This window comes from Falco biarmicus, chromosome 2, assembly GCF_023638135.1.
Source record: "Falco biarmicus isolate bFalBia1 chromosome 2, bFalBia1.pri, whole genome shotgun sequence".
NCBI classification, from domain to species: domain Eukaryota; kingdom Metazoa; phylum Chordata; class Aves; order Falconiformes; family Falconidae; genus Falco; species Falco biarmicus.
This window is the reverse complement of record NC_079289.1, coordinates 29,464,667-29,488,412: the sequence shown is the minus strand read 5'-3', so window position 1 is coordinate 29,488,412 and position 23,746 is coordinate 29,464,667. Positions and strand designations below refer to the sequence as shown.

At 40.5% G+C, this 23,746-nt stretch overlaps 2 protein-coding genes across 14 annotated transcripts in view; both read right to left on the bottom strand.

Annotated features, from left to right (window-relative positions):
- The window catches only part of NEK5 (NIMA related kinase 5), a 29,718-nt gene extending 24,180 nt beyond the window's left edge, over window positions 1–5,538 (bottom strand). For 2 of the 5 annotated variants that reach the window (XM_056328810.1, XM_056328812.1), the window contains exons 1-4: window positions 5,036–5,538; window positions 3,640–3,780; window positions 1,758–1,854; window positions 620–717 (exon numbers count right to left, since the gene is read on the bottom strand). In XM_056328810.1, the coding sequence (XP_056184785.1) occupies window positions 620–717; window positions 1,758–1,854; window positions 3,640–3,756 (312 nt within the window). In that variant the 5' untranslated portion in view covers window positions 3,757–3,780; window positions 5,036–5,538. Of the gene's footprint in view, window positions 1–619; window positions 718–1,757; window positions 1,855–3,639; window positions 3,781–4,986 lie in introns of those variants that run through there. The other 3 variants (XM_056328813.1, XM_056328814.1, XM_056328811.1) reach the window with 2 other exon arrangements.
- An 883-nt stretch (window positions 5,539–6,421) lies between these two features.
- Window positions 6,422–23,150, bottom strand: NEK3 (NIMA related kinase 3). Of its 9 annotated transcripts, XM_056328816.1 has the most exons (17): window positions 23,023–23,150; window positions 19,284–19,515; window positions 18,355–18,448; window positions 18,045–18,142; window positions 16,960–17,043; window positions 16,237–16,304; window positions 16,031–16,117; window positions 14,862–14,916; window positions 12,717–12,917; window positions 12,295–12,364; window positions 11,650–11,696; window positions 10,665–10,767; window positions 10,123–10,269; window positions 9,031–9,165; window positions 8,233–8,359; window positions 7,217–7,311; window positions 6,422–6,553 (listed from the first exon to the last, which is right to left on the bottom strand). In XM_056328816.1, exons 2-16 carry the CDS (start codon window positions 19,398–19,400, stop codon window positions 7,245–7,247), a joined length of 1,500 nt encoding a protein of 499 aa, XP_056184791.1. In that variant the 5' UTR covers window positions 19,401–19,515; window positions 23,023–23,150; the 3' UTR covers window positions 6,422–6,553; window positions 7,217–7,244. The 9 variants fall into 9 exon arrangements, with proteins under 9 accessions (XP_056184791.1, XP_056184799.1, XP_056184790.1 ...); XM_056328815.1 differs by lacking the exon at window positions 6,422–6,553 and having other exon boundaries at window positions 7,121–7,311; XM_056328819.1 differs by lacking the exon at window positions 6,422–6,553 and having other exon boundaries at window positions 7,121–7,311; window positions 12,717–12,812.
- Between the last annotated feature and the right edge of the window lie 596 nt (window positions 23,151–23,746).

The window sequence follows — 23,746 nt, the reverse complement described above, 5'->3', positions numbered from 1 at the left end:
AAGCTTAAGAGTTAGTAAAAAAAGATGAGTAAGTAAGGAATAGTGGGAAATTCTGTTTCTGTGAATTGCAGTACTTATCTTACTCACCTATTTACAAAATAAAATGTAAGTGAAGATGGTTCAAATGCAATCAGATGTATGGGCTTGTTTCTCTGTGCTGGTTTAACTATTTAAATGGCATCAGAGAAATCTTGACCCAAATGAAAAGAATGAGAGATTTACCACTGATTTCAATATAAAGCAGGATATGTCATGATGCAAATAGCATAAAATGAAGAATTCATATGTAATATATCACCCAATAATTCTAAAATACCATTTAAAAGAAAGCATGGCTTAGTAGGTGTACTACTAATACGAAGAAAAAGTACATCCACAATGGAAGCAGCAGTGGGAGGGAGGGTGGATAAAAACAGCATCAAAATACTGCTAATGAATTAATTTAAGGTCTCACAGCAGTGTGACACGCAAACTCTAAACTCCCATTAAAATTACCAAAGTTTCTTTAAAACATTCAATAATTTTAATAGGCCAGAAAAGAAACAGTAGCTAGTACCGGACAATTCAAACCATATGTTTTACATGATATGTTCTTTCCTCTAAATATATCTTCTTTCACCTGGTCCTCATCAAAGAGCACTCCATGCTGCATATTTATCCGCTTCATTAAGTCTCCACCATCACAGTATTCCATCACAATATATAGCTTGTTCTTTTCTGAAAGGAAAAGTATAATTTTTCCTTTATTCCTTTATTACTCGTTAATACAGCAATAAATTCTGTTTATTCTATACAGTCCCTCTTTCAAAAGGGAGTAGTTAAACCTCTACCTATGCCTCCATTTCAAAGAGTAATCGAGAAAAAATGGACACTTCCAGTGAAACCTGATGCAAAACTAAGATGTGAAAATATATTTAAATGGAGATTCACAAAAATCTTAAATACATGAGAAAATCCTCAAAAGACCACACTGATAGAAAGACAAATTTTCTTACAGGCAATGCTTAGTAGAATGCATCACAGCTGAGGTTGTTCCCCAATAATTACCAAATATACAGTTAGGCTTAGGGAAAAGGTTAAAAGGAGACAGCGTCCAAACAGCAGAAATAAACAGCAGGGGCCACTTAGTATGGAAACTCACCCTATTGTTACCTCTCTGGGGTCCAGAAGAGTACCAGATTTATGTGTCCCTTAAAACATTTACAGTCCTGATCACAGAAAACAATTTGAACACAAGCTGTAACTATAGCATTCGTTACGTAAGGCATTGCTTATGACAGATGTCAGCAGGAAAAATAAATACTGGGATTTAGCTTTATGGAGAACTGACTTCCTTCTCTCTCTTTCAGTCCTGAAGAATTCCGTATCCTTGAGTGATACCTCAAAATATGGCTCACAACAAAAGACCAACAGGGCCTGTTTCTTGCTATACTCAAAAGCTCTCTTCTTCCATTGAACCTCCTAGAAAAGTCTCATTAAACTCTGGACTTCTATTGAAGATCAAGACTAAAGTCCAACTTAAGCAATGCAGACACGCCAAGACCTAGCATTCATGCCACAATACCTTAGGTCCCGCCCACACATATGGAGAGGGCAAATGATGACTGAATTTGATTCCTTATGTTCATTTTTAGGAATTGGGACATGTTCCCACTGGTGAGTAAGGGGCTGGGGACAGGCTTAATGTTGGACAATATTAACAAGGTAAGTTTTGCTGCCTATAATCACAAATAAAAGAAAAATGTTTAAAAGTAAACCTTGCAAAGAAGCATAGAAGGTTACAATATTTGCATGCTTCATCTTGGCCAGAAGAATAACTTCTTTCTGAGAGGCTTCTTTTTCTTTCACAGGCATCTACAAGGAATGAAGTAACTATATGCTAGCAATAATATATTTAACTCTTTTACAAAATAGTTACATTGTTTTCAAACCAGTCCCACAAACACAAAAAGACTGTGTACCAAGGGGATGCAGAAATATTATAAAATAAGATGTAAAATAGCAATTTGCAGTGCTTGCTCGGAAATATATCGGAATATTACCAAAGTTAGAACAACTTATGATATTTTACAAACAGGCAAATGTACACCTTTAAACTTTTTACACAAATGCTATTGCTAAGCTACCTGATGAATAGTTAAACTCTAAAGTTAGACTTCCCTGAAGTATTAAAAAAATAAGGGTCTAGATGACTCTTTATTCCTAATATAGGTGATCTCAAAAGAATGAAGTAAAAAGAAAAAAAGTCCTTCATTTTACAGTGTTGTTCATTCTTGCAACTTTCGGACAAACTCTTTGCCCTGTTACATTAAATGGAAAACTTCTATTTGGTTCACTGTGATCACACTTTCATCGACATTACTTCTAAAAAATTCATGTCTCTAAGTCCCCATCCATTAGAACATTCTCTTGTATTTATAGAAAGTTTCTTACCCTCACTCTTACAAAATAACTTTGAAATGTAATCCTCAAAGATTCAGAAGTCAGAAAATGAATGAAACACACTTTACCATATAAAATAATTCTTATGACTTCAAGGTAGTAATTTTCTGTATCCAGCTTCTGGTTTTTGAATGAGTGGGATCCACAACAATATTTTATTAACTTCCATTTTTCTATTTTGCATACATCAAAATCTAAGATTAGAAATGCATCATTTTTATTGGTTATGAGCATAAAGAGAAATTATTTTTTTTTTATTTAGCTGTCATTACTGGCATATCAATTTTTCTGGGTTTGCAACTGGAAGTTATACAGCTCTTTCTAGAACAGCTGTATAAAAAATCATTCAAATTCATTATAATTTTCTAATATATTAGAAATTCACTAGTGTGGCCCAGAATAGCAAAGGACCTGTCAAAAGCATGCAGGCACTCACTGAAATTGACCGTTGAAATCCCTTTATTGAAATCACAGGGAGTTTAATTGCCTGGCTTTCTGGAACTAGATATAGGAATGGTATTCCTCTAATACCAGAGCTAGTGACCCGAACCTGCCTCTGTACTCAACAAAGAGCGCTTTTGTGGGCCGATTCAGCTCATTCTAAAGCAGAAGTCTAAAATACACACGATCAACAGCTTCCTAAAAATACGTATTTCTCTTGTTCTCCCAGAAAGCAAGTCTAGCCAAACAGCTCAGATGCTGACAGCAACAGAATGGAAATTTAAAATTAGATGAGATGAATCCAACTGCCATAAACAGAAGGGAGAACTGAAAAGACTCCGTTGTGAATTACTCATGTCTGAAAATATGGATGAGAGGGAAAAAAAGGAAATTAAAAAGCTTAAGGAAATGTATGACAAAATTGTGATCTGTTATTTCAGCGGCAAAAGTTTCATCGTAGTTGAATCATCTGCTATAAAATTTGAATTAGGTAGTGTCACACATTGTAAGTAGGGAGAAGTTTTGAAAACAAAAATGCAGTAAAAAGTAAAGACTTAATGCCAAAATACCTGTTTTGCCTATGATTGCAAAATCACTAAATTAGCAAAGCATACAGTCTTTAGAAGGTTTAACTCTATATAATCAAGATGGAACTCTAAAGGAGACAAAACACAACCCAAGTTCATACCCTAGCTAAATGTAAGTAGCACAATCAGGTAAATAGCTACCATTACCATCCAGGTTTTGCTGGTTTACCTTAGTTAAATCGATCTCTTTGATAACACACTGCTCATTATCCAGTTTTCCCTTTGCCAGGAATATTTTGCCAAAAGATCCTTCTCCAATTTTTTTAATGATTTCATATTTATCCATGGTGTCTTCGTCTTAAAGCAGTGGCTAAAACAAAAAGGTCCCCAAATGAATATTGCACGTAGTCAATGCTGTAACATCTGAGTTTGCACTACTGAAATGGACACTACCTTTTAAGACTGTCATTTTCATCACATTTTTATTACCTTTTATCATGTTTTTATTTCTGATGTTGATTATTCCTGAAAATGCCACCTCCTGGAAGTCTGCGATTTATTGCTGATCTACACTTTGAACAAGCAGCAAGTTTATGAGTGTGTCATAAAGAAAAGTGTGAAGCTTAGTCTTAGCACACCATGAGGTTAAAACAGTAGAAAGTAAGTCTGGCTCATTGTTTCCTGAAGTTAACAATACTGCAGAATTGTTCTTTTAATGGAAAAAAATAAAATTATAATCTATTTCATGTTGATTTAGTTTCAACTAACGTGACCTAATGTTGGCAGCAAAATGGAAAGCCGCTGCACTTTGCAGGAGCTCACTGCCAAGAGCCGTCGGGCATCAGCAGCCGTCTGGAAGCCTCTGGCAGAAACGGTCATATCACCGGGTACTTGCAGCGTATCCATAAGCAACCTTGCACACATAAATATGAGCAGCCGGTATAAACCTGTTCTTATTCGTTGGCCTGAGCTGTAGGAAGGGAGATTCGCTAAGTTACTGCCAGGCTTTCCCCCCAGGCAGGCCAGGCAAGCCGTGTAGCTGCCCCGGGAGCCGGGGGGGGGCTCGGTGCTGGCAGCTCCCGAGGCGCTGGGTGACCCCCGGGCACTCACGGTTCGGGCGCTCGGGGCAGCGCCAGCTCCTGCTCGCAGCCGCTACCGGGAAGGTGCCACACCGGGCGGCCGGGCTCGCACAGGCGTGAGGGGCTGCCCCGGGACGGGGGTGCGCTGCCCCCGCACCCCCGGCTGCCCTCGGCACCGCCAGGCCCCTCACCGCCCTGGGCCTTGCCCCTGCGGGCACCCCGATGGAAGCGGGGCGCCGGGGAGGCGCGGCCGGCAGGGCCAGGCCTCGGGCAGGGCGGCGGGGCTCGACGGCCACCACACGCCGCGGGGGACCACCTCGCAGCAGGGCCGACACAGAGCCACGCGTGGCGGTCCGCAGCCTCCCGCCCGGGGGCTGGGGCAGGCGCCTCTGGCGGCCCGGGTGCCCCTCCGCTGGCCGCGCTGGGGGTGGCTCCCCGCCGCCCTTCTCTCCCCGGCCGTGCCGCCGTCGCCATGGCGCCGGGCGGGCAGCCCTTACCGGGGCCTCCCGCGACTGCGGCCCGGCCCGCCGCCGGGGGACGCGGTACCTGCGAGCGCTCCGCCGCTCCGGAGCCGCCGAGGGCCAGAGGAGGAGGAGCCCCCGCGACGGAGGTGTGGCGGCAGCGCCCGCGGCCAGCCCCGGGGCGGCGGGGCCCCGCCGGGAGCAGCGGGAGCATTAGTCCCCTCAGCCAGGCCGCGCCTTCCCCCCGCGACGAGCGGCTGTCGCCGCGGGTGGCCCGTAACGGGGTTGGGGCGGCCCGAAGGAAGATCTCGGCTGCCGCAAGGTCTGGCACCCGCGGCGGAGTCACGTACCCGCCCACGGGCAGCGCGGCAGGTGCGCTGTGAAAGGTCGCCGTACCAGATCCACAGATTTCCTACAGCTTTGCTGGTGTGTTACTCTCTGACAGTATCTATTACGTGGACACAGACTGGAACAGCTTCCCCAGAACTCTGCTGAGAGCGTTTCTGCTCTCCCCTGCTGTGCTTCTCTCGAGAAACTATCCAGTATGCAGCAGCCAGCACAGAGCACAAACGCCACACGGCCAATAATGCTTTCTGCAGCAGGACTGTGTCTCCTCATCAAAATTGGAAAAGTCATCCTTATTTACCAACAATTAGCCTCCTTCCACACATGCAATGGCATATATAAAAATCTCGACTGAAGTCATTAAGGTAACAGCTCAGCCTCAAAGAGTTTTCACAGGATTTATAATTGCATGATCTCAAGGCTCAGATATGTAGCATAGCTAAATGTTTTCCGTAATATGCCCTTCAGACAAGATTGGTTATTCCTACTATGTACATATCGGGTTTGCATGGCGAGGCGGCGGGGGCTACAGGGGCAGCTTCTGTGAGAAGATGCCAGAAGCCTCTCCCTTGTCCCACAGAGCCAGTGCCAGCCGGTTCCGAGATGGACCCACGGCTGGCCAAGGCCGAGCCCATCAGCGATGGTGGTAGCACCTCTGGGATAGCGTATTAAGAAGAAGGGGAAAACTGCAACTGAGGCCAAAGAGAGGAGTGAGAATACATGAAAGAAACAGCCCTGCAGACACCCCCCCACAGGTCAGTGCAGGAGGGGCAGGAGGTGCTCCAGGCGCTGGAGCAGATTCCCCTGCAGCCCATGCTGAAGACCACGGTGAGGCAGCCTGTGCCCCTGCAGCCTGTGGAGGTCCATGGTGGAGCAGGTGGGTGCCCGCGGGAGGCTGTGACCCGTGGGCAGCCCACGCTGGAGCAGCTCCTGGCAGGGCCTGTGGCCCCGCGGGGAGAGGAGCCCGGGCTGGGGCAGGTTTGCTGGCGGGGCTGGGGACCCCGGGGGGACCCAGGCTGGAGCTGGCTGTGCCTGAGGGACGGCACCCGTGGGGGGACCCGGCTGGGGCAGGGTGTGAGGACTGCAGCCCGTGGGAAGGACCCACGCTGGAGAAATTCACAGAAGACTGTCTTCCGTGGGAGGGACCCCACTCTGGAGCAGGGGAAGAGTGTGAGGAGTTCTCCTCTGAAGAAGAAGGAGTGGCAGAGACAGCATGTGATGAACTGACCGCAGCCCCATTCCCTGTCCCTCCGTGCTGCTGTAGGAGGAGAAGGTAGAGAAAATCACGAGTAAAGTTAAGCCCAGGAAGAAGGGAGGAGTGGGGAGAAGGTGTTTTAAGATTTGGGTTTATTTCTCATTATCTCAATCTAATATTGATTGGTAATAAATAAAACTAATTTCCCCAAGTCATGTCTGTTCTGCCCATGATGCTACTGGATGAGTGATCTCTCCTTGTCCTTATCTGGACCCGTGAGCCTTTTGTTATATTTTCTCTCCCCTGCGCAGCTAAGGAGGGGAGTGACAGAGCAGCTTTGGTGGGCACCTGGTATCCAGCCAGGGTCAACCCACCACAATGTAATATTTCTGTATGTGGTCAGGGATTAAAACTTTACACATTCTCATAGTGTTACACCATCTCTTTGAAACATGACAAGGAGGCAATCTGAACAATGCTATTAGTGCTAATGCTTTTGACTAAACATTTCTGCAAAGCTATTACCAACTCAAAATACATTTAATATCTAGGCTTATTTAGTTATTTGAAAGTGTTCCAGCTAAAAAAGTTTGTCATGCATTTTCCACCCTTTGTTTTGTGATGCAGAAAACATGCCCACTCAGATTTTTTTGACTGAAATAATTTTATTAATAACTGCAACTATTAACAACAATAACTTGGATTATAAATACTGGCAAGCCTAACCTCAGTTATTGTAGGTAAATTCAAGTTTTCAGTCACTGTGTTTCAATATCATTTTCAGTTCTGACACCCAGTCTGGGTCATCTTCCTCAAAGTCCCTAAAAATAGATTTCAGAATGTTATTTTGCAAAACAAAAACCAAATTTATAAATCTGTATTTGCTTTCCCCCCCAAAAAATTACCCTACAACTAGGAACAATTATGTTAAAAATATCAACATGAGAGAGTTATTTCCTGAAGCATGGTGATTAAGGACCCAGTAGATGTTCTCTTTTGAATTTACCCAAATAAGTTTTATCAAAAGCAAAAGCAAATGCATCTAGGAGACTGCAAATGTGTTGATATTAATAGCTGGCAGCTGAACTGCGGTAATGCATGCCTAAGAAGTTTATCTCCAAGTGCCACAGAAATAAACAATGACATAAATTGAGATTCTGAGAACCCAAGAACCCCCCCAAATCATACACACATCTGTAAAATACAGTATTTCTGTTCAGAGTGTGTTGATGTACACTCTGCTCTTTCAAAGCCAGAAGTAGGTCACCAACATTAAAAAGTTTCTACAAACACGTCTCAGTAATAAGGTACCAAAGTGATTTTATTGCACTGTGCATGAAAGAGTACACACATACAGCAAACATACTGCTAGGCAAGTGGTTTTGCCACTGGTTATGATTCCAAGGTCAGAGTGCAAAGATGTTTCATGCAAGAAGGTTTTGCACTTTCCTGTGGATCTAACTGCATCTTGTGCTTTCATTTTTGCAAAGTCATCAGCAAATTATTAGCAATCTGCTAATAACAAGCAACTTGTTTAATCTCAACATCATCGATAACCATAAATATAGCAAAGAAAACCTGTAAGATATCAAATACCATCAAATGTTAGTATCATTATGTAGGAGAGGGATGGATTTAGATGCTGAGAAAAATACTGATTTTTCTCAGGGGAATGTCTTTTTGGAAGAATCACTTTGAGGAACCAAAGAAAACAAAAATGTAAGGATGTCATTTGGACATACGTGTCATCGTCATCGGATCTAGGCTCCAGTCTCTCAGAATCTATGACAATAGCTTCATGTTCACCGTCTACTTCATCAGATGCTTCAGTTTCATCAGAAAGTGGACCTTTTAATATATTTTCAGAAGCTTTTAAAACACAAAAATGAAAAAGTTAGAAAATGTTACCAAAATACTTTAATTTTCAAAATAAAATTATTAAGAATATGAATATGATATAGTCTTTCTAATTTGCCTGCGGTTCTTAGCAGATCCCAGTACAAGCTGTTACCTATTCTAAGTGGGGAGATAATAGTGCAGCTGATGTGCAGAACAAGTATTTACAACTGTGGCTGTGCACATCTATAGATGACAGTTATGTTTAGCTGTGCCATCTTACCATCCTGTCATCAAGATAAGGCACTACTGATTTTGTGAAGGTGGGTTTACCTGATGGGGCTACCGTGTATTTTATTGCACCTCCCTAACACATACACCAGGCTGCTTAGCAGGATGGGGAACACAGGGCTCTACAGTGGCTGCATTTTTGCCACAACCTCATTCAGCTATTGAGCTGCAAGTGAAAGTCCATCATAAAGAGATGTAGTAGAGATGTACAGTCACTTGTGAATTCTAAACCTGGCTTTTTGTGAGCCCACGTTTCATCTGGTAAATAAAAAACCTGAAATAGCCTGTTGGGACATGAATTCAAATGCACAATCTCTATACATAGGGGCTTATGCATGTAAAAAAACCAAACCCAACAGTCTTTATTAATAAACCTGTTTGCAAAAATGTTTGCTCACAAACTGGGGATTTACCTGGTTTATAAATTGTGTATGTTTTAAATGCTAAGCTGACATCTGCGTTACTGAGAATGTCCATCAGGGTCTGAGGAGTTTCCTTGTTCCACTGCTTACGTGGCTTGTTTTCACTGTAGTTTATAATGCAGCCACCTAGGTATAAAATCATTAATAAATACTACTTACATAAAATCGCATTAGCAGCATTGATTACAAAGACCATATTCAAAAGAGAAATACAGGAAGAAAAGAGTCTAGATGTTTCTGTCTGCAGCACCGCTGACCTCTCAACACACTGAGGCTGACATTACCAACATTAAGAGGAAAGAAAATGTCAGAAAGCCACAGTGGAACCTTCTGCTATCAGGGAGTGCCTTTTAATAGCAGAACACCTGAATACATGCATTCTTCTGTCCTCTTCCCTTGCCCTGCATATAATTATCATGTAACGTTCCTACCACAGCTTGGGAATTTTCTAACTACTCATATCTTGATTATTTATTTCAATAGCATCTATTCACATTTACTTAGAATACGTATCCATAATCACATAAAATAATTATAGTAATTGCATACAGTGTAGGGCATTTCAAAACTGAAACATTTTCCAGGAGAAACCCCATGTTATGTGTTCTAATTAAAAGCTGTTGATGTGGAAGCAAAATCTCTGCCTCACATCTGAAGTATATCATTAATAGTTCTTGTCATTGGCATTATCTGTATGTTAAATGACAACAGAAGTAGTGGTATGCATGTTATATGCTCCTAATGAAAGACAGGCAGTGGCATTCTGCATCAGATTAATTCCTCAGTGTTACCCCCACAAATGGTATACTAAGAGGAGGGTTGATAGGACAATTTCTTAGCAATGATTGTAATTCTAGGGTTGCTACTGTTATCTGTGGCTTTCTTGCTCTTTGCAGTCCTCTTGTCACACAAGACCACTAAGAAATTCTCTTCAGCACAGTGGACTTGTTGAGTGTTTGTTACTAAATATTTTAAAATTATTTTGACGTCATTTTAAATATGCCCTGTAAAGTTTTGGCTTTTAAAATCTGTAAAGAATCACTGATATTACTTGAATTAAACCCATATTTAATTAAATCTTACTTTTAGCCTCTTCCGATGTAAAACTGGAGGAAAGCAAGGATGCATTTTCCAGGATATCCACTACAGTATTGGATATCTTCTTTTCCCATTGCCTCCTGTGGGGATGTGACACATCAGTAATTCCTGGGAGGACATCAGAAGTTTCTACTGCAATTGCAACAACAACAAAAAAAGGATGATAAACAGTATCCAACTTCATTCTCTGTCCATGCAAACTCGTACTAAGCATACAGCACTTCGCTGACAGTGGTATCTGATTCTATGGGCACAAATCCGAGCTTGGTAAGAGTTCACCATACATTTACTCTACACCAAATGTTTTCAGTCATTTTCTAATCCTTTGGCCAAGATTGTTTTTTTTTAAATTTTTCTTTTAGATCTCAGATAAGCAGTAAGAATCAATATCATCACAGAAGTAACAGTGGCATCATTTTCTAAAGGTGCAGACTTGTATGCTCTACCTGTTTAAACAGCTGGATCGCTGACATTTAGATATCACCACACAGAGGGAAATGCATCAGTCTTAAAACTGTACAACTTACCCTTTTCATTGGACTTCCTTTGTTCCTTTATGCCTTCACTCAAATCCTTAGTAATATTTTTCCTTTCTAAGGGGCTATGCTTGCTACTTTCATCTTTACTTCGCTTTAAAAGAATAAAGACTGTATTAATCATTATCCTTGCTGTCAAGAAAAACAAAGCCGTAACATTAACATGGCATTATTTGAGTTTTGCTGTAAAATGGGTGGTCTAAAGGTCTGAAAATGAATCCACTGACACCATGAAGCCAATTGCAATTGCACTGTATGTATTACTGCACTGCATTTCACACTGCATGCCATTTTTTGACATGTTTCAAGTTACACATATGTAGTTACTTGATGCAGTTTGCAGTTGGTTTTTTTTACATTTAAGAACAGCAGCAATATAAAGACAAATGAGTCATACTCCCAGGGAAAGGAAGATGCACCCAAATATTAAGCTCCTCAGACTGACAGGTTTATCAAAAGAAAAAAAAGAAGTGCTACTGGCAACATGTTTTGAAAAATATACTCAACAAGGCTGCACTAGGCTGTGCTGTAATGTACCCATGGATGACTTCTTGGCCACCTGTGACTTAATTCTCCTCACCTGAAATCTCACATGGGCCCTAAAACCTACTGAAGATTATGTCCAGATTAGACCATTTTCACAGCAGCGTGTTCAAAATGTGCCCCTAAAGCAAAGAAAATGCATCAATTTTTGCAGTATCCCAAAACTTAGAAAAAAAGGAGAGGGTTTTTTTGGGGGCACAGGGTTTGACAGGGCTATAACGAAATCCTCTTTGAAACTAAACTAATGGGAAGCATAAAAATGTTACATGGGAAATGCACAGGAAAACTCTGTAATTTGAACACAGACGACAGCTGACATAGTAGGCTGATCTATGATTCAGCATACTAATAAATTTCCGTATGAACTTTTCTGTAATACAGAACATTCTAAATTACTAAAATACAAATATTATATGTATATTTGAATACTTACCCTATTTTCTTTCTTATTATTTGAGCTTCCAGCAGCCATGACATTACCTGATACATTAAGGAACAGATTCAAGAGTTAATGCCTTTAGCAAGCATTTGTGGTACAGTGGTATTCTAGAGGTATGACAGCAACAGCACTGAACCAAGCAATGAAAATCATGTGAAAGCTTCTTCACAATTCAGTCAACGTAGCTCATTCTCAACAGGGAGTCCCTCTACTATTGAGTTCCAAATGTGTACAAATTTTGGTGTAACTAAATTTATGCACAAGAAAAAATCCAACATTCTCTCTAAAAATTAAATAATGAAAATAACTTGCTTCACTGTGTTCTGGGAAAGAAAGCACCATCATATTTAATGTATATGCAACAGCTGAAAGGTTTGCCTATTTTAAAATTGAAAAGTTTAATTCTAACACAAATCTTAAGACCTACAATGTATGCATTGCAGCTTTGCACTGTACTTCTCATGTGGGAATATAATTTATGCCCTTCAAGCATTTTTCCATATAGATTCAATAATATTAGATTTTGAAATAATTAAAAGTGGATTTGAACACATAATACTGTTTCTAGCTGTGTTTAAGATCTTACAATTCCTAGCCATTTTATAATTTCTTACATAAATAAAAATGTTGCTGATTTACCCTTTGGCCTTGCTGCATTGCCTTCAAGTTTCTTGGTTTCCTTTAATACCTGGTCAAATTCATTTGCCATCTGGAATATGTATGAAGAGATGCAAATATTGTACCATTTTAAACTTTCTTAAATTACAGTATATGCTATTTGTTAAAAATAAACTCGCCATATAAAAGCATTGTAATGGATAACAGCTAACAATATTTAATTTTAGCAGCATCGTGTCAATATTCAACTTTTATTTTCAAAACAAACCCTTCTAAAAACTGTTTTCTGAGAAGTCTACAGCTCTATTTATGGCTTTTAGAGCAGGACCTACACAACACTACTTTTCATATTGTGATACACTAACAAACTACAAAAGAAACTGATTTAGTATCTAAAATGTACATACTGTTGCTTAAATCTAGAGATAAAGAATATATCGTACCTCAGAAGGCAAACAATTTTTTATAAGTTTGGTTAGGGAACCTCTTGCAAGAATAGTACTGGCTGATGGACGATTCTGGGGATTTCTTTTAAACATCTGTTTTATTAAATAATGAAGTTCATAGGAATAATGAGATGGTAGTGGATTATAGGACCCTTTGCATATCTTAAGGATGAGCTGTTTCCAGCTGTTGGCTTGAAACTGCATTAAAAACAAACAAACATTAGACCATGGAGCTTAAGCATAAGGTAGAAAAAAGCTGATACAATTTAAGACCAAGCTTAACACCTATTATATAAAAATGCTTGGTATGTATTTATGTAGGCTGCCTATTACCATACTGATTTGGAACACAGTCTGACAGTTTCAGGGCTGTTTCAGAGGTGGGGAATGATGACCCTGAGTCAATACATCAGTAGCTTTACATTTTGTAGGGCTATTACATAGGCTTTTGATTATGTTAACACTGACAGAAATTTGCTGAGAATGAAAATGTCATAGTTTGCATACAAAGTTTGTCTAAAACCAGAGCATAACAGACATTGCAAACTAACCTGTACAACTGGAAACCAGGCGGGAGTTACTCCAATAAATTTAGGATTGTTCAAATTTTATTTTAATAGCAATATGGCATTGAGGAAATTTGGATCATCTTGGCGTGCTTTACTTTGTATACTTGAGATCAGAAGCAAACTGCAAGAATGAAACTGTCAGCCAGGAAAGATGCAGACTTTGATTAAAAAAGAATAATCATCAAAAGTAACCTGTAAAGGTACAAATTTCCTCTTGCAAATCTACATGAAATGGCTGAAGTTTTTACTTTCCTCAGCTAACTGTTAACCCGTCTTCAGTCAGGAATTACTGCTTCCAGGTACAAGTCATTGGTCAACTGCAGTATCAGCAGCGACAGCTATAACTATGGATGGCAACAGCCTGAGAGAAAACAGCTGAGAACTTCTATCTCCATGAAGAAAGTTTTCTTGTGGCACACCCCACTGGCTTGGCTGCAGAGTGCCAAGCATCTGTGGTGTGCGGCATCCTTTTATATCACCTCTGATAGATTATGCAAGAACACATGTGACCATCACATAAAACCAGACACATAATGTTTCACTGCTGCTGAAAAGGGAAAAATACTTCAGTCCTTGGTATCTTGGCTCTGAGCACTTCCTGAATAGCTATGAGACTGCCAACATCTTGCCACAGACCTACTTAGGTCAACACACATCTATGCACAGACTCCTTTATCACTCAGTTACGTACAGTGTAAAATAAACTCTTGCACTGCTAGTAGTTGCAGCTGTAGAGAATCTTTTGCTGATACACAGGATTTCATGGGATAGGATTAGCTCAATGAAAGGAAACTGATGATTAAAAAAACTAAGATGAAATAACCTTAAGTTAGGATGGTCTCATTGTCTTGCAAAACACCCTGATAAGGGCTCTCATGTTAGCCATGTGTCTGTATATAGAAGCCAGAGGAAGTTATCAAATAAGAAGCATAGCATCAACACTGTAAAAGACAGCGTCCCAGAAATAACAGAAAGGCAGAACCATCCATCAAGGCTCCCACTGTCCCAATAGCAGGATAGTGCTTGGACAGTGACTTATTTGATTTGAAAAATAAGCAAACAGATATATCGCTGATGCAAGGTACAAAACTGCTTATAGCTCACTACATTTTGCTATACTTGCACACAATATATTCTCACTAGCAAAGATTTTGAGTGTCCTTGCCTCCACCTTCTGTAATCATCCCGATCTTGTAAAACACAGTGCTCATTGCAATACCCCTGCAGATATCTGGAACCAGTCTGGCAGCTGCTAGACTCCTTAATAAGCCCCATATCACCTCACTGATATTGAGGAAAATTAACCAAGAAAGAAAAAAAGAATTGCTTTCTAACAGTGTAGAAAATGGAGTGTTTTACAGAAGGGTCCAAAAGGTCCCAAGAGCTGCTGAAGAACAGATGTAGTGGAAGAGGGGTGGGAAGGGTGGAGCAATACTTCCCTCTTTCAGAAGCAGCAAGCAAACATGTCAGTCAAATATATAATTGACCGTGAATCCACCAAACTACACCTAACTGCTAATTAAGTTTTAAGGAATTCCAAACCTTTTTTTGATAGCAATAAAACTATACTTACCGGATGTCTAAGAGTGCATAGTTCATACAGAATACATCCCAGAGACCATATATCACTGTAGGTATAGAGAAAGATGAGAAATTTTGAACCAAAAATTACAATTTAATATCCTGCCTAGAAAAAATGAAATTAATATGTGTACATAACTGAATTGAATAAACTAAAAAGAAATGTAAGCAACCATAAAAACCAATACAATTATGGGTTTAACCTCTCCAGTGGAAATTATCTTGCTTATTTTATCTTACCCAGATGTAAAAAAGGATGACTATCATACAGTGGTAGGTGGCTTTTTATTCCTAGAATACCTCTTCAATGATTTGATGCAAAAATATTTATCCTTCCACACTTGAAAGCCTTTGTATACCTTGGCCCTTAACATAAGAAGGCAGGCACACAATCCTAATCCTGAGAGCTGGAATTCTGGCCTTGGCATTAAGAGTTCTCCTGAGAAAAAAAACATTGTCTTCCACCAAAAGTGCCACCTGCACAAGAAGCAACTGATGCCTTTCTTGCAAGAGGAGCAGAAAAAAACTTAAGTGCTAGAAGGTTTCTTCCCTCCTCTGGAAAATAAATCACTTGGTTCAGGTACAAGTAGGGTCACAGAACACGTCTAGGGGAGGGAATGTAAAGTGACTTAGGATTTTGGGAGTCTAGGAGGAAGACATAAACACCATACTATCAAGATGCTCTCAGAAGTTCTTGCATAAAGACCAGAACAACTGGGCTGTATAAATCTAAGTCATCAGTCCTGTAGCCATTATCCCTGCATTATCAGGACTGGCAAGGAGAGCTTAAAAAAATATGACCAGCCAAAAAAGCAAGACCAGCAAAAAAGACACAAACACATAAATATATATATGTGTGCGTGCATACATACATACGTGTGTATGTTTGTATGTATCTATTTACTTTCCCAAACACAGAGAGAGGTCTCACACCAGTTTTCAAACTTGTAAGACTAAAGACACTGTACTCTTAGTTACCCAAGTAAGGAGGAATTTATGCCTTTTCATCTTAAAAAACCTGTAATTACCTCTTTCTAAATATTCTTCAGCTCAATATCTTCTCTAAACCAAATATGGATAAGCCACAAAACCAGAATGAGTCAACAATAAGAAGACATACATCAGTCAGGCATTATTTGTGACCACTGAAAACACTAATACCTTTTGTTGTTGTATGGTGTATTTTCCCATATTTCTGGAGGAACATAATAAGGAGTTCCCACATATGTGCAAGCATATGACACCGGACTATTGAAATGACAAAGAAGAAATGCCAGATGAAAAGTAATTATTTAACAACTCTGTACTACTTATCAGTGGTAAAATAAAACTTTACACCACTGAGATCAGTGGAGATATCCACATACTGTGCAAGAAGGCGTGCAGATCCAAAATCTCCTAATTTGACTTTTCCATTTTGAGTGAGGAAGATGTTCTGCATTTCAAGAGCATAGATTAACACAGTTAAACATTATTCTAGGAAACATTTCTGCAGTTTGTATATACAAAAAAGTGACTATCACTTCTGATATTTTATCCTTATATATCCTTTTCCTTGCTTCTCCTAACATTTCCACCAAAATTAAAAAAAAGAAAGAAGAACTATGTTTAAAGGGACATAGAAAGTTTATATGGGCCTAAAGCTCCAGCATCAGGAACAGAGAAGAATCAGAGTTTAGAAATGCCTTATCTCTATGCTGTACTCGAATTACTAAGGTCACACTTTCTTCTGAATCTGTCTCTTTCTGCTAGGAAAGAGTAACAAAGAAAAAGTGAGAGGCAAGTTATTTACAAACTGCGTATTTCATACACATTTTCTACATCTATTATTGATTTAAATTATATGCAGTTTGTCACAAGCAATTGGTGCAGTGTGGACATGAAGGGTACAGGTATACTTAGATGATGTTTACACCCACAATATTGTGTCATTCCATACACTCCACAATTTCATTTACTTAACATTCTTAAGCCTAAATGAAAAACACAGTGTGCAGCAGTAACAGGAAATTGTGAAAGAGGGATTTGAACTTTTGCATGCAGAAGAGAGTTTATTAATGGCAACAAAACTTGCTCTTGGATTTGTTCACCTTGGATTTGATATCCCTGTGCAACACACGTTTATCATGAATGTGCTTCACACCCAGGCACATCTGCACAAACCAATGAAGGATCTGAAAAGAGTAAGAGTTATAACAGCTCAATGCTGCATATAATGAATGCTTTACTAATAGATAAAAAAACATTAAGAAAATAAAGCATGTTCAGAATACTTGGCAGTTAAAAGTAACTGTAGCATAATGGCCCCCAGTTAGCATGAAAGACTTGAGTTCTTCAAGATAAAGTATATTTTAACATGGCAGAAGAAATGTTTACTACCTGTGTCTAGAAAACTAATAATACATAACAATAATGAAGATAGGGAGTCACTACATGGCACTTTACCTGACGGTCATTTTATAAGCAAGTGAATTACAATTTTATAGTAAATTAGAAAATTAAAAAAATCCACACTGAGATAACATACTGTTTCTAAAAGGAAATGTGTTCTTTTTAAAAGTACAAAATAAAGTTCTTGGAGATGTATGGCCAACCTAAATATTATATCAGGGGAGGATACTGGTCTTTTCATTTTGATTAAGATGATGCTTCTAACTGTGGCAGGAAGCAGTTTTCAATCACTACAATGCCACTTTGGACCTTTTTCTAAGTAATATTATATCCTATCTGATAAAAGAAGTTAATGCCTGCTGAATGGTTCAAACATTTAACATACATATGCATACATAAAATGCAAGTATTTAGTCTCCTGGCTAGTTTCATTTATCTTACCAGAATGCTTTATTTACTTCCCATTTGCAATACCTCTTCCCATGCTTGAAATTATGGCTGGAGTTTGTGTTAAATCCTTACTTAATTGCATAAATTTATGCATGCAAACCCAACTCTGTTTTTTCACACTGCCTGCACAATTCTCAGATATAGACAGCAATTTGTCTTTTATTCCTTTCAGTCCAGCTGTTCTTCTGGAAATTATCAAATCAAAAATGTTTCTGTAAGTGTCCTTGTTTCATTTAAGGTGTTCGTATATCTGTAATTTGTGTTATGCAATGCAGCATGCTTCAGTTTACATGAAAAAGGATTCCTAGGTCCTTGGTTCAAAACAATGTCTTACCTTTTCTTCAGGGAACAAATTTCCTCTTTGGTGTTTTATCTTTTGCATTAGATCTCCATCATCACAATATTCCATCACTATATACAGATGTCCACCAGCTAAATTTTAGGTAATTTAAGAATAATTAGTATTTTCGTTAGCGGAGTAAGTATGTTATTTTTACTATAAAGCTCTGACTACATGCTATGTATTAAATATTACAATAAACATGTACTTTGTTTATAACATATTATAAACAACAATAAAAGTAATCTTGATCTCTTGAGAGTATGCAACTATAAACAAAGGTATTTTAAGTTTTTATATTTACCTTCAAATGATTCTTTATAGGCAACGATATTTGGATGTTTCATTTTAGCCAAAAGCACTGCTTCCTTCCTAGAGTTCTCTACATCAGATGAAGACTGAAAATGTAAGTATGCTCATATAAATGTCACACTAACAAATTTTCATACATACAGATGATGCACCTCACTTTCCAAAAGGAAAGCATTTTTAAGAATTGTTCTTCAGTTATTTTAATAAGACATTCATAAACTTGAAAACCCCATCATTTTTTAATCTATGGTTTATTACTAGCTGAAGACTTCTTCATTTTGGGGGAGGTGTGTGGTGTTTTGTTTCTTATTAATTTCAGAGGATATTTTGCTACTTTATTTAATTACTTTTTATGTTTTGAAAATGCAGAACTATGTAACAAAGCAGCACAAAGACTTTGGAACAGCTGACAGTCTATACTTCATGAACTCAGTATAAAGCCAAGTGCCCAGGTATTAACTGAGCTTCAGCCTCAATAAAGCCAGTGCCTCTCATTTTGTGATTTTTTTTTTTTTGCTTAGCTAAGTGCAGAGAAGGTAACCTGAATAACTGATTACCAGCAATAATATGAGGCTAATTTCCTCATTAGGTGTTGCAGGTGATGTCTATCCAGTGAAATCAATGGGAATGCAGCCAAGGGCATCAGCAGAACAGGGGTTTCATTCTAAGTGTCTTCCTATGTGCTACACTTCCCAAAATGTAGCCATGTGCTTTCTGAAACAGATCAGATTTTGCTACCTCACTTATTATCAACATTGATTCAGACATAGTTACATAGTAGCCATGCCATACACCTGTCTAATACACAAAACTCTCAGCAAAAATGTTCAGGATTTCAAAAATATATCCAGAATTATATTGGTTTGTTTTTTGGTTTTTTTTTTAAAGTGGTGGGTGATGTGATGTATGTGTTACACTTACCATGGGAAGCCTTATTTCCTTCATTGCATACTTCTGGTCACTGATTCTATGATGAACTAGGAGAGCTCGGCCAAAGGATCCCTCTCCTAGTATTTTCAACACTTTGTATTCTTCCATTCTTTACAAGCCTAGGTCCAACACACTTCTCTTCAAACGCTCGCTTTCACAGGATGGTCTTCTAAACTTTATCATGACCTTGATTCATTCTTTTGAAATTTGTTGTTAATATAATCTGCATGAGGAAAAAAAAAAACCCCAGCAAAATAATGAGTGATAAATGTGGGTACCTACAACCATTCAGCATTACCACAAATACGATTCATAGAATCATAGAATGATTTGGGTTGGAAGGAACGTGAAAGATCATCTAGTTCCAGCCCCCCTGCCATGGGCAGGGACACCTTCCACTAGACCAGGTTGCTCAAAGCCCCATCCAGCCTGGCCTTGAGCACTGCCAGGGATGGGGCATCCACAGCTTCTCTGGGCAGCCTGTGCCAGTGCCTCACCACCCTCACAGGAAAAATAATATCTAGCCTAAATCTACCCTCTTTCAGTTTAAAACCATTACCCCTTGTCCTATCACTGTAGGCCCTACTAAAAAGTCTGTCCCATCTTTCTTATAGGCCCTCTTTAAATTCTGAAAGGCCACTCTGTAAGGTTTCTCCAGAGCCTTCTCTTCTCCAGGCTGAACAACTCCAACTCTCAGCCTGTCTTCATAGGAGAGGTGCTCCAGCCCTCTGATCATCTTCATGGCCCTCCTCTGCACTCTGCACTCACTGCAGGTCCATGTCCTTCTTGTGCTGGGGGCTCCAGAGCTGAACACAGTAGTCCAGGTGGGGTCTCACAAAAGCCAAGCAGAGGTGGAGAACCACCTCCTTCAACCTGCTGGCCATGCTTCTTTTGATGCAGCCCAAGATTCAGTTGGCTTTCTGGGCTGCAAGCACACATCATTGGGCTATGCTGAGCTTTTCAGCCACTAGCACCCCCAAGTCCTTCTCCTCAGGGCTGCTATCAATCCATTCTCAGCCTAGCCTGTGTTGATAATGGAGGTTTCCCTGACCCACATGCAGGACCTTGCACTTGGCCTTGTTGAAATTCATGAGGTTCACACAGGCCCACCCCCTTAAGCCTGTAAAGGTCCCTCTGGATGGCATCCTTTCTGTCCAGCATGTTGACTGCACCACACAGCTTAGCATCATCAGCAAACTTGTTGAGGGTGAACTTGATCCCATTGTCCATGTCACTGACAAAGATGTTGAAGAGCACCGGTCCCAATACAGACCCCTGAGGAACGCCACTCATCATCAGTCTCCACTTGGACATCAAGCCATTGACCACAACTCTTTGACATGTCCATCCAGCCAATTCCTCATCCATTAAGTGGTCTACCCCTCAAACCCACATCTCTCCAGTTTAGAGACAAGGATGCCATGCAGGACAGTGTCAAAAGCTTTGCACATGTCCAGGTAGATGACATCAGTTGCTCTTCCCTCACTTGTCAGTCCTGTAACCCCATCATAGAAGGCCACCAAATTTGTCAGGCACGATTTGCCCTTAGTGAAGCCATGTTGGCTGTCACCAACCACCTCCTTATTTTCCATGTGCCTTAGCCAGGAGGATCTGATCCATGATCTTGTGGGCCCAGAGGTGAGACTGACTTCCCTGTAGCTTCCTGGGTCTTTTTTTCCCTTTTTAAAAATGGGGGTTACATGTCCCCTTTTCCAGACTAGACTGCCACGACTTCTCAAACATGATGGAAGGCTTAGCCACTTCATCCACCCATTCCCTCAGGACCTATGGACTTGTGCACCTTCAGGTTCCTTAGACGGTCTTGAACCTGATCATCTCCTACAGTGGGCAGTTCTTCATTCTCCCAGTTCCTGCCTTTACCTTCTGCAATTTGGGCAGTATGGCTGGAGCACTTGCCAGTGAAGACTGAGGCAAAAAAGTAATTGAGTACCCCAGCCTTCTCCATGTCCTGGGTAACCAGGTCTCCTGTTTCCTTCCGGAAAGGGCCCATGTTTTCCCTAGTTTTCCTTTTATTATTAATGTATCTACAGAAGCTTTTCTTGTTGTCCCTGATGTCCCCAGCCAGTTGTAATTCTATTACGGCTTTAGTCTTCCTAACCACTGCTACTGTGATTTTGCTGAAAATGAGGCCTTCAGAAAGTTCAACTTGAAGTATCATACAGCATATCTCTGCATTTTTAAATTTTGAATGCTAAAGCCTACAACTCAGCATCTTCTTTTTGCTACCTTTATTTCTGCAAGTTGTTTCATAATGCTAAACAAAACTCGCAGGCAAATAATATAGACAATAAGCTTCAAGCTTCCAGTGACATTTCTCATCTAAAACAGCACAAGAAGGATCAAACCGGAAAAAGTTACCAGTGTTTATGTGCAAAAACCTCAAGGACTGACTGAAAGAATAGGGATACAGGCAGGAATAGGAACATAATATTTCACTTGGAAGGGACCTGCAACTGATAGAAAGCTTAGAAATAACTAGATTAATAGGATATGGAAAACTTAGAATAATTAAATTCTCATTATATGTACAAAGAGGAGCTTCACAGTGTGACTTTGCAAATTAAGCGAGGAGCTTCAGAGTACAACTTTGCAAATCAGGCCCGGTCCTGGGGCCCTTTGTACTAATAAGGTGGACCTGGGATGCTCTGTGTGCCAAAAAGAAGACACTGGTATGTGAACATCCTTGAGATAGGAAAACTGGATCTGTCCTGTTTTATGGTTTGGAAGAAACTCAAGACACGACTGAGTCTGGATGAAAAGTGAAGGTGAAAAGTTCAGAGCAAGGGAGACTGCTAAGCCTTCATCCCCAATGACCCCCACGACCCCCAGCAAGGAGGTAGTGCACAAGCGCAAATGGGAGGAAACATGTTAATGACTTCTCGGTAGACTAATTATCCTAACCCAACCTATTCTCGGGCATCTATTGAATATGTATGAATGTATATTTTAAATCACACATGCACAAAGAAGTCAGGGCAGCAGGTGCTTTTGGAATTATCCACCCTGATGCCCACCAGTGAATTAAACATACCTGCTTTATAATCTATCCTGAGTTACAAAGTTTAATTCTGTATGTCACAACAATCATCTAGTCCAACTGCCTGACCACTTTAGGGCTGACCAAAAGTTAAAACATTAAGGGTACTGTCCAAAAGCCTCTTAGATGCTGACAGGCTTGGTGCACCAAGAAAGTCTGTTCTAGTGTTTGAACACCCTCTCAGCAAAGAAATGCTTCCTAATGCCCAGCCTAAACCTCCCCTGTCACAGCTTTGAACTATTCCCACACGTCCTATCGCTGGATTTACAGACTTGATACTTTCTTCACAATGTTGGTGCTTTTAAGGTATTGATAGTTCAGACATTGCTTTATGTATATACCTATGCACACGCAGTGTTTTAATGGGCCGATGAGTTGTTTTCAGCAGACATCTTAGAGCTTAATTGTTTCTGAAAGGGTAAAAACGTCGGTTCACTTGGAGGCTGAAAAATAAACACGCTGATTAACTTCCCCTGAAAACACTGCAAGCACCTAAGCGATGACGGAGAACAGTGTTTTTTCAGGGGAAAGGGGAAGCCGTGCACTTCACGTTAACTGCAGTTACACCTCCTAGCCACGGCTCCCTCACACTGAGGGGGGCAAGCTCCAGCCCGCCCCCGAGCCCCTCAATCCCACCGGGCCCTCAACCCGAGGCGCGGAGGCGATACTCACCTCAGATGGCCGCGGAAACCGTCGGAGCCTTCCCCTGATGAAAAGCACTCGGCCGGGCTCGGCCCTTCTTCCGTAGCCCAGCCAAGACGAGCCGGAGGCGGGAATGGCGCCGCCTGAGAGGACGGACGGGAAAGGGGGAGCGGGCGGGGCCGCCCCGCCCGCTCCCCCTTTCCCGTCCGTCCTCTCAGGCGGCGCCGCGTGTGGCCGTGGCGGCCAGTCGTTCTGAACATGCTCACGGGGCTTATTAACAATAAACAGCACCCCCACACACACCACACCTTTGGTAGAAAGTCCTGTTAATATTTAAAATCTCTTTGGACTCCACTTTGCACAAAAGCCAGGGGACAAATCACCTGTTAATAGATTGACGATGGGTTTCTCCACTGTAGCGAGAGATTTAATTCGTGCCAGAGCTTATCGCTAGCAACTGAAATAAGCAAGGCCTTTGGCCACATGAATTGTAGTTCAACCTTGTATTTTCTCTGTGGAAATGTAACTGGCAGGTAAGGAAGCATAAGAAAAACTTTAACTACAAGAACAAAAAACAAGGAAATGTCTCAAGACAGAAAAAAAACTTGTAAAGCTGCTTGCAAAACATAAGTCTTGTGCACTTCTATTGGCAGGATGATTTCCACCATTTTGTTTTCCATGCTGGAAAAAGTATTTTCACTTCACAGACTTCCAGGTTAAAAAAAAAAAAAAAATCACCCTGAGCCTGACTGCA